The sequence below is a fragment of the Eschrichtius robustus genome, chromosome 2, assembly GCF_028021215.1.
Source record: "Eschrichtius robustus isolate mEscRob2 chromosome 2, mEscRob2.pri, whole genome shotgun sequence".
NCBI lineage: Eukaryota > Metazoa > Chordata > Mammalia > Artiodactyla > Eschrichtiidae > Eschrichtius > Eschrichtius robustus.
The window spans coordinates 170,940,982-170,950,921 of record NC_090825.1 but is presented as its reverse complement, the minus strand read 5'-3'; the positions used below and the strand labels follow the sequence as shown (position 1 = coordinate 170,950,921).

General features: G+C 38.0%; 1 protein-coding gene across 1 annotated transcript in view; it reads left to right on the top strand.

Moving 5' to 3' along the window:
• Window positions 1-3,175: 3,175 nt before the first annotated feature.
• Window positions 3,176-9,940, top strand: part of ADGRE3 (adhesion G protein-coupled receptor E3) — a 32,770-nt gene continuing 26,005 nt past the window's right edge. Inside the window, exons 1-2 of the mRNA XM_068534978.1 lie at window positions 3,176-3,254; window positions 4,511-4,633. Of these exons, the coding sequence (XP_068391079.1) occupies window positions 3,176-3,254; window positions 4,511-4,633 (202 nt within the window). The remainder of the gene's footprint in view (window positions 3,255-4,510; window positions 4,634-9,940) is intronic.

Sequence of the window (9,940 nt, the reverse complement as noted above, 5' to 3'; positions counted from 1 at the left end):
AGATTTTTCTAGTTTATAATATAAAATAATTTAGATTAGAATGTGTAAATCATTGTATAATTTCAATATTTCCAACTATAGATACTATGGAAATAGCAGTCACCATCAGCTTTCTGGTTTTGTTTTTCTTTGTTTTGTTTACCCTTTAAACTTTTTATCTTATATTGGAGTATAGCCGATTAACAATGTTGTGATAGTTTCAAGTGCACAGCAAAGCGACTCAGCCATTCATAAACATGTATCCATTCTCCCCCAAACTCTCCTAGTTTATAATATAAATTCAACTAAAATATCATTAAAACAAGCAGAAGCCATAATTTGGTGGCTCAGAAAAAAATAATTTTGAAGTTGAAGTTAATAAATGCCAAACATAAATTTTTCCCTGCTAAAAATAACACTAGAGACAGTACAAAGAATATTATAGGATGATGGCTGAATGACTTTTAAGCTTTTAAAAGAGTCTCGGTGATGCAATTTTAGTTATATTGGAAAGTATTTTTATTCTTTATAAACCAGCTATTATTCCTTATGTCTAAATTCCTGGTTGAGAGAAGAAAACATTTGTATATGTCTCTAAACTGGGTCATTTCTATATTTTGCAATTCTCTGTTTTAAAAAATTGCAATTAAAAGGAAAAGTCAGAAATATAACCTGAAGAGCAGGAAAGATGAAATGTTTAATGCTGTTCCCTAGAGTTTGTCTTCCCAAATTGTCCCTCCGGTTCATAATTCTTTCATAAGGATTTTGAATGTTCATATGTTTATTATTAAACATTATCTCAGGGGACAGTAATTTAATTACTATCATGAGTATAATTTTTCAATATACTATTTTTTATTTCAGAATCTTTTGCAAAGCATTGTTTAAAACGGTGCACGCCAACGAAGTCTCCCACCTCCTTAGCAACTAGATACTCTCAAAATTACTTCCAAAAACCAAAATCTGCCAGTAGATATTTGCTAAAAATTAATTTTTCTAGTATTCACCTTCTAAAGTTGTTAGAAAGCTGAAGTATGTTCATGTACCTAAAATGTTTAGAACAATGCCTGACATGTGGTAAGAGCTCAATTCCTCTTGGATATTGTGGAGGCTGCCCTTAGAACCTTGCCCAATTTCCCCCACCCAGGAAATCCCCTCCCCAAGACAGGAGTCTCTCTCTTCAAGAGAAATTTCACTGGTGTGTTCATAGGCAGGATGGAGGGGTGTTTGCATCACAGGGCATGCCGCATTTTAATCCAAAAATTCCCATCTCCTCCAAGTCTTGCTTCACAGACACCAGCCACCACATTTTCTGAACCTCCCCAAGGAAGCCAAGACATCCCCCCCCCCCCCCACTTCGCCAGACTCTCAGCCTCGAGCCCTCCAATCCCAGTCCTTTACCCACAGGAATCAAAGTTTACCAGCTCCACCAAACTAGTCCACCCTCACCCAACCTGTCATCCAACTTGGTAAACAGAGACCTTCCATGACCAGGACCCACTTTCTTTTTTTATTTTGGCTTTATTGAGGTGTAATTGATATACCAAAAAATTGCACACATTTAATGCATACATCTTGATGAGTTTGGACATAAGCATACACCATACACCCATGATATCATCCCCACAATCAAGTTATTAAGCATATCTATCACTTCCAAAGTGTTCATTATTTGTGGAAATGTTTCTCTTTTTCTTCTTTCTTTTTTTGTAAAATGATTAACATGAGATCTATCCTTTTAACATATTTTGAAGTATACAACACCAAGTTGTTAAACGTATTTGCTATGTTTTACAGCAGATCTCTAGGACGTATTAATCTTGTATAGCAAAAACTGTATACCCATTGGAAAAGAATACCCTGGTACCACCATTCTATTCTCTTCTTCTGTGAGTTTGACGACTTTTCATGCAAGAGAAATCATACAGTGTTTGTCCTTCTGTGTCTGGTTTAATTTCACTTAGCATAATGTCCTCTAGATTCATCTATGTTGCTGTAAGTGGCAAGACTGCCTTATTTTTTAAGGTTGAATAACATTCCATTGTGTATATATATATATATACCACATTTTTTATCCATTCATCTGCAGGACCCACTTTCTTAGGGGGTAACAAATGTTGCAAATAAGGTTACTAGTCACTGGACCTGTGCACACTAGAAGAGCCACATTGGTTGTTCATATTGAAATGTTTCCACACCATGTGTAAATAATTGTTTCCCAGAATCAGCTCCCAGGACACTACTGCCAGCCCAGACCCTTCCCTGGGACCCCATCGACTGCCTCACAATTCAGCGGCTGAAAGATTAACACCTGCTGCCTCAGAGAGGGTCTCCAATGTCCATTCTGATTGGCTGGTTCCTGAACATACCAGTTGTTAAATATTTTGTATATTGTATTTGCAAGTGGCAAATTATTCTAGACATTAGTATGTTATAAGAGAATGAAAAGAAGGTAAGGAGAGAACTAACAATCAGAGTGGTGTAAGATTTATTAAGAAAGGAAGAGAAAAGCCACCCATCTATCCAGCACCTTCGGGTCTTTGCAGAAGCAGGAACATGGCTGATGACACCACCAGATGTTAGAAAGGTTTGGGGAAGAAAAAAAATAGCACTTTAGCAGCCACAGTAGAAGTAGCCTTCACATAGAGGCAGTCTTCATTTTTCAAAAAGGCAGAAACAATACTTCCCCTCCAAGACTGTTTCTGGAATTTTGCCTATCCTCCATCAAGAGGAAGACTCTGGTTCTGGTCCACTTGAATCTGGGTGGACATATGACTTGCTTGTAACCAAGAGAATACGGTGGAATGGAGCTGCATGACCTCCTGGACTGGATCTTGAGAGGAGATGTAGCCTGGTTGGCCAGAACACTCATGCTTAGAGCTCTGAAGTGTCATGGAAGCTGCCTGACCAAGGCTGACATGATGGGAGGAAGCCCAAACTGCCCTAGGCCCTGAGACTACATGAAGCCATGTCCAGCCAGTTCCCAGATGCTCCAGGCCCATCACTGTCTAACAACAACTGTATAAGAAGCTCCAAGTCAGAACTATTCAGCTGAGCCTTTCCCAGATTCCCAAATGATAGAAACCACAAGAGGTAATAAAATGAATGTCTACATTTTGTGATAGTTGTTATTTAGCAATAGATAACTGATACCCAGCCCTTGGAGAATATCCTAGAATCTTTCCTCAATCATTTCATGTCTCCCTTCTGCTTCCCTGTTCCAGGACTCTGCTTTCTGCTAAGCTTGTCAGGAGTCATGGCTCAGAAAACCAAAGGTGAGTGCTTAAAGCCTGACTTTTTCATAGCCAGAGATCAGGGAGGGTGTAGACCAATAATGCACCTGGGACCACTCACATCCTCCAACAAGACAGAGGAAGGGGGCTACTTCTGGGAACAGAAATGGGGCAGGTTTACTCCTGTAATTCTTTTTAAGTCATCATTTCATCAAATTTGGGTATATTTTAAGTTTTCTTTTTTTTTCATTTTACTGTTGTCTATTTATTTGTTTTCAGTAACCACAGCATGAACAAGATAGAGGTAGAACAGTGAATAAAACACACCAAGTCTCATGAAGTAAACATTCTGGTGGGGAGAGACAGAGCACGATGATAATCATTTCATTCCAGTCACAAGCAAGTCAACAAAAAATGAGCAAGTTCATTTCAGGTTAACTTTAATCCCTTGGCGATCTCACTAGATTCTGAATCAGCAAGCCTAGGGTGGAGCCTGAGATTCTACATTTCTAGCTAAAAGCTAGGGATGCATTCTGAGTTGCCAGGCTCTGCACATTTTCCCCCCATCATGTTCCCTGCCTCCACTCTGTGTGAACCCTGGACAGCTCCCAGATTTCTCCACTAGACTTAAGCTTGAGATATTTCCTCAGTCCCCATTATTTCTATTCATTTTCAAGGGGCCTCAGATTAAGATCCTTAGTGATCTCCATCTACATGAAATTTTACATAGTGTTACAAAGACAACATGTACCCTTATCACAATATACCTTCTGTGGTACCCTACGAATTCAAATTTTTGTAATCATAGCTGACATTTAATATGTTCCAGGCACTGCCTGAAGAACTTTATATGTATTAATTCACTTACTCCTCACATTAACCCATTTTACAGATGAGGAAGTTGAGGCACAGAGAGGTTAGGACACTTGTGCAAAGACACACGGGTAGTAAGTGGTGGAGTCAGAATCAAACACAGTGTCCCAGGTCTTAACCAACTCATTCCCCTTTTATATATTCTGCAGTGATCTTCAGAATAGCACAGTTATATTGCATTGAAATATTTGTGTTAAAATTAACTTGTTTAATGCCATCCTCAGTTCTTTATCATGCATAAGAATCATACTTTTTTCTGTAGCTTGGGTTTGGTATCTTTAACTTTTTAATGTACTGACGTCTCACAAAAGGAAAAAGGTGCAGCTTCCTCAGCCTTGAGAGGCCCTTGCTCAGAGCCAAACCAAATGATAACAGGAGAGATTTTGACTCTGGTGACATCTGACCTGCTTCTCTTCTCCTTGCAGGGACCTGTCGTCAGTGCCCCCAAGGTGCTTCCTGTGTCAATGCCACTCACTGTACCTGCAACCGTGGATACATTTCTGAATCCAGGCAGCAATACTTCACATACCCCTTGGAGATATGTGAAGGTAAAGGGGTAATTTTCAAATCACCTAGAGTTAGATGTGGAAAGAAGGCAGGATAAGGGCTTTGAGGAGGTAACAATAATATGCAATACTGAAAACTCTGCCAACTCAACCTTCACCAAGAAAGAAATCCTTCCATGAAGTCAGAAAAGTGGGCTCTTCCAGAACCTAGTTAGGTCTCAATTTTCTCCTCCATAATGTAGGGGTAATAATGCTGACCTCATGATAGCAGTAAGGGGTTTGAATAAGGTAATAATAAATGTAACCGTACTTCATGAATCATAAAGCATTGTGCAATTTTTTGTACAATTTTTTAAGGAGAGAGATTATGTACTGAAGTCATGGCAAAGAAAGAATAAAAGCTTGGGCAGAAACTTTTTTTAATATAAAGTCCTGTGGTCACCTAAGACGCAAGATGTTGCCTCAACTCAATAATTTAAATGTCCAATTCTATGGAAGAATAAACACTCTAGAGTTGAGTAAATATTAGGTTTTTCCCCTTTCCTACTTTTCAACCTCCCTCCTGGTTGGAAGCCTACAGTTGGGAGTAAGGTGTATAATGGGCTTCTCTCCTCTTTCCCCACGTAACATTCTACTTTCCTTCACCCAATCTTGCAAGAGTTGTAACCTGGCAGGGAGATGAGGAAAGGGGAGCAGGGAAGTTTTTCCTTGATGATACTATTGTTGCTATTTAGTCTCTATGTTCCTGAGATATAGCACTTTCAATCGTGACAGCTTTTGTGGGTTATTTGAGGACAATTCCCCAATCACTCCCCTGAAATTCCCCTGATAACAGCAAATTCCTCCCTACACCTTACTCATCCTGGAGGAATCCTGTGTCTTCTTCAGCTTCTTCCTGATAAAGTCCGTTTGCCACTCCATGTGGCCCTCTCTGAAAGAAACTAAGTAACCCCACACCCAAAACTTCTCACACATGACTTACATCTAGCTCTTGGGAAATATTCATTCACCCTTTGCCCAAGAAACTTGAGATAAGCAGGTGCAGCAGATCTTTCTTTTCTGCCCAAGTGGCTGGCTCACTATTTAGATTTTTCAGGAGGAAACAGGCACCAACCAACTGGGTCCCCATAAAATGCAAAGACAGTGTAATTAGCTGAATGAATTCCTTAAAATCCCTCTCTTTCATTAAGATGAAGAGAAAAGCACTCACACACACTTCTCCTCTTGGGTGGAAGTAGAGGGGCTCACAGGACAGCATCAGTTCTCTCCAGATAAATCCTTCCTCTCTTACTTACCAACTCTTTTTAAACCCTCATATGAACGAAGGCTATAAAAATCATATGGCCAGATCCCAGACATCTCCTTCTTTGCAAATATTGCATCATAGCTTGTTCCTCACTTGAAATGCTCGCCTTGTGCTTTTTCTAATGGTAGATCATGAACCATCTTTCCAGGTCCTACTGATTCAATGGGCTTATTCTAATTTTCTATTTCTTCTTGGAATAATTTTTATTATTTATAAGAAATCACTTATTTTCCCTAATTTTTAAACCTGTGACCATAAAGTTGCATACAGCATTCTCTTATGGTTATTTTAATCACCTCCTTGAAACTGTGGTATGTTCCCCTTCTTGCTATTTTCCATCAGGTTTTTTCATCAAACTTGTGTGGGTTTATCTGTCTTATTGGTCTTTTGAATTTTTTATCCTTTCTACTATGTTTTTTGTTTTGTATTTTATTGATTTCAGATTTAATCTCTTCTTAATTTCTTTTTTCTGGGTTCTTAAAATGAATACTTAGATGCTTTATTTTTTCACCTTTCTTTCTTAAAAATAAAGACATATAAGGTTATACATTTTCCTCTGAGAACAGGCTTAGATATATTCTACAGGATGAAGTATTCTTCTTATTGATCTGTGGATGGTTTGTAATTTCCTTTTGATGTTTTTCTACTCCAAGAATTATGTGGGAGGGTGCTTCCTCATTTCCAAAAAGTTAAGATTTTTTGTACATTTTTGCATTATATATTCCTAATTTTATTAGATAATTAAAGAATCATTTCTACTTTTAAAAAATTTATTAGGATTTTTAAACTAATGGCTGAAAATCTCTACTTTTTAAGTTTTTATTAGAGATATCTTTGTGGAAGCATATGATTGATTTTATGAAAGAAAATATATATTTTATTTTCAAGGAATATAAAATTCTCTCTCTCTGCGTAGGCTTCTATCTCTTTCAATTTCTATTTCTCTGTGTGTGTGTGTGTGTGTGTGTGTGTGTGTGCACATGCGAGTGCCTTTGTCTGTCTCTCTGACTTTCTGTATATGTGTATTTATTGATTTTATTTACTCATTAATTTCCCCATATCTTTACTTTGTATCCACTAGATCTTTCCTCTGTTTGTATGTGCTTATTGATTGTGATATCCAGTTCTTCTCTACTCTTATTTATTTTTTATCTACTAGTTCCGAGAGAAGTGAATTGAATATCCCAGTATAATTGTATTTTGATTTGTTCTTGCTTCTTACATTTCTACTTGCTTGTGCTTTCTGTATTTATCTATGTTGTTTGGTGCATACATATTTGTGAATGGAATATAATTTTCTTCATAAAATATGTTAAGTATCAATACACAGTTTCCCTCTTTACCTTGTTTAGAACTTTGAACCTTAAATTCCACTGAGTCTGATACTAATATTATACATTGTTTTATTTCTGTTTGAATTCTCCTAGTATCTCTTTGTACACCTCTTTATTTCCAATATTATCAATCTCCTGAAAACAGTATATAGTTGGGTGTCATTTTTTAGCCCATTGTTCCACTTATCTACTGCTGCATAATAAAACCCAAACTCATTGGCATAAAACAACCATTTTATTATGCTCATATGAGTCAGGAATTCAGACAAGCAAAACAGTGATGGCTCTTCTCTGCCCCATGATATCTTAGGCCTCAGATAAAAGGCTCAACTGGCTGGTGGTGACTCAAACAGTTGAGGGTTAGAATTATCTGAAAGCACCTCTCCTCACATGTCTGTGCCTGGGATGGGATAACTCAAAGACTGAACTCATCTAGGATTGTCAACTGGAGCCTCTATGCTAGATCCCTCCATGTAGCTTCAGCTTCTCACAGTTGATGGTTGAATTCTGAGAGGTAATGTCTCAGCATGGAGATTCCAGAGAGTGAGGCTTCCAAGAGACTCAGGCGGAATTGCACATTTTTTTATGACCTTGTCTCAAAGTCCTATTGTAACACTTCTGCAATAGTCTGTTGACTAAAGTAGCCCTGAGCACACTTGGACACAAAGGGATAAGACAATGTGCCCACATCTCAATGGAAAGAGTGTCAAATAATTTGGAAGCCACGTTTTGAAACTGCCACACTCAATATTCTAGTCTCTATTTTTTTCTCTTTTTTTCCTAGTCTCTATTTTAATAGAAGATTTCCATTTATATTTAGTGTATATTAGTCCATTTATATTTAGTGTAATGGCTGACACAGTTACTCCCATGGTCTTACTTTACATTTATTATTAATTTTATATTATTATGATTTCCTCATTTGCCTTTTTCTTTTTTTTTTTTTGCATAGGATTTTTTAAACATCTTTATTGGAGTATAATTGCTTTACAATTGTGTGTTAGTTTCTGCTTTATAAAAAAGTGAATCAGCTATACATATACATACATCCCCATATCTCTTCCCTCTTGCATCTCCCTCCCTCCCACCCTCCCTATCCCACCCCTCTAGGTGGTCACAAAGCACCGAGTTGATCTCCCTGTGCAGCTGCTTCCCACTAGCCTTTTTCTTATTTGTGTTTGTTTTATCAAGTTGCTATTAGTTCCATTTTTCCCTTTATTTATTTAGAATTTCTACTATACTTTTTCATACTATTAATGGTTACTTTCTCTTTTCTTAATTTCATAATCAAACACATATTCCTCTCCTAATATTTGAAACACTCATCAATTATTTTTCCCACCAGGTTGCATTGTTTTCCCTACCAAGATGCTTAATTTTACCCTTACTTCCCCTCTCCCAGTAAAGACACGACATGCTTAAAATACTCTTATTTTACTCCTCTCCTTTCCTCCTCTTCCTTCCAATCCACCCCCCCCCCCATGAATGTTAATTTTATTTCAACGTTCATTGTAAAACCCTGCTTCCTCTTCCCTTCATCTTCCTCCAAGTTGAGGTTTCTGTACTTGCTAATTTAATACTTGTTAACTTGTTTGCTTGGAGCATTTCTTCACATGTTTTCTTCAAATTGGGTACATGGGTAATATCTCTCTCAATTATTGTATAACCTCACCTTTCTTTTACTCCAACAAGTAGATTCTATCTTGCCTGTGTAGAGAATTTTTAAACTCCATCCTCTTACCACAGTAATCCATCGATACATATCCCAGTAATCACAGAAACTGTCTTCAAGTTTACAGGTTTGCAGTTGGGAATTCCAATACCAGACTGAGTCTCATTCCTTTGTAGTGAATTGTAACTACTTTCTATCTCACATTTTGTAAAGTTTTTCTCAGGAGACCATCTTTACTTTTCATTGGTTAAGGGTATGTCACAGGACAACCCTATCTGAAAGGGAGGTTGAGAAAGAGAGCACCTGAGAAACGGGAACAAGATTGCCATGCTTGGCCTCCCAAACAAAGAATAGCTATTGAGTAAGCAACAGCATCAGCCACACTATGTCACACTCTGAAAATCCCAAATTCTGTGTTTCCTGTAACAGACAGGGAAATCACACATTTTTACTTCCCACTTGACATCGTTGTAAAGGGGCTACAGTGACCCTGAGGACTGGAGACATATTGATTTAACAAAAACATTCTAACTCAATTAGTTAGTTTAGCAGATGTATTAATCTGCTCAGGTTCCTATAACAAAATACCACCGGCTGGTGGCTTAAACCACAGAAATTTACTTTATAACAGTTTTGGAGGCTGGAAGTAGTCCATGATCAAAGTTCTGGCAGATTCTATTTCTAGTGAGACCTGCCTTCTCACTGTACCTTCACATGGTCTTTCCTCACTGGGCATAAGGGCAGAAGCAATGGTTTGGAGTAGCACTCCTGTGTCTCTTCTTATAAGGATGCTAATCCTATCAGATCAGGGCCCCATTCTTATGATCTCATTTAATGTCAATTACCTCCTAAGAGGCCCCATCTCCAAAAACAGCCACACTAGGAGTTAGGGCTTCAACATATGAACTGGGGGTAGGGGGGAGATACAAACATGGTCAGTATCCCATCTATATGCCCTTGGCATTTTTCATTCCTTCGTACACCAAGTCTGAGGCTTTCTCTGGCCACTGAAGACCACTCAGTCCACGCTCAGGACA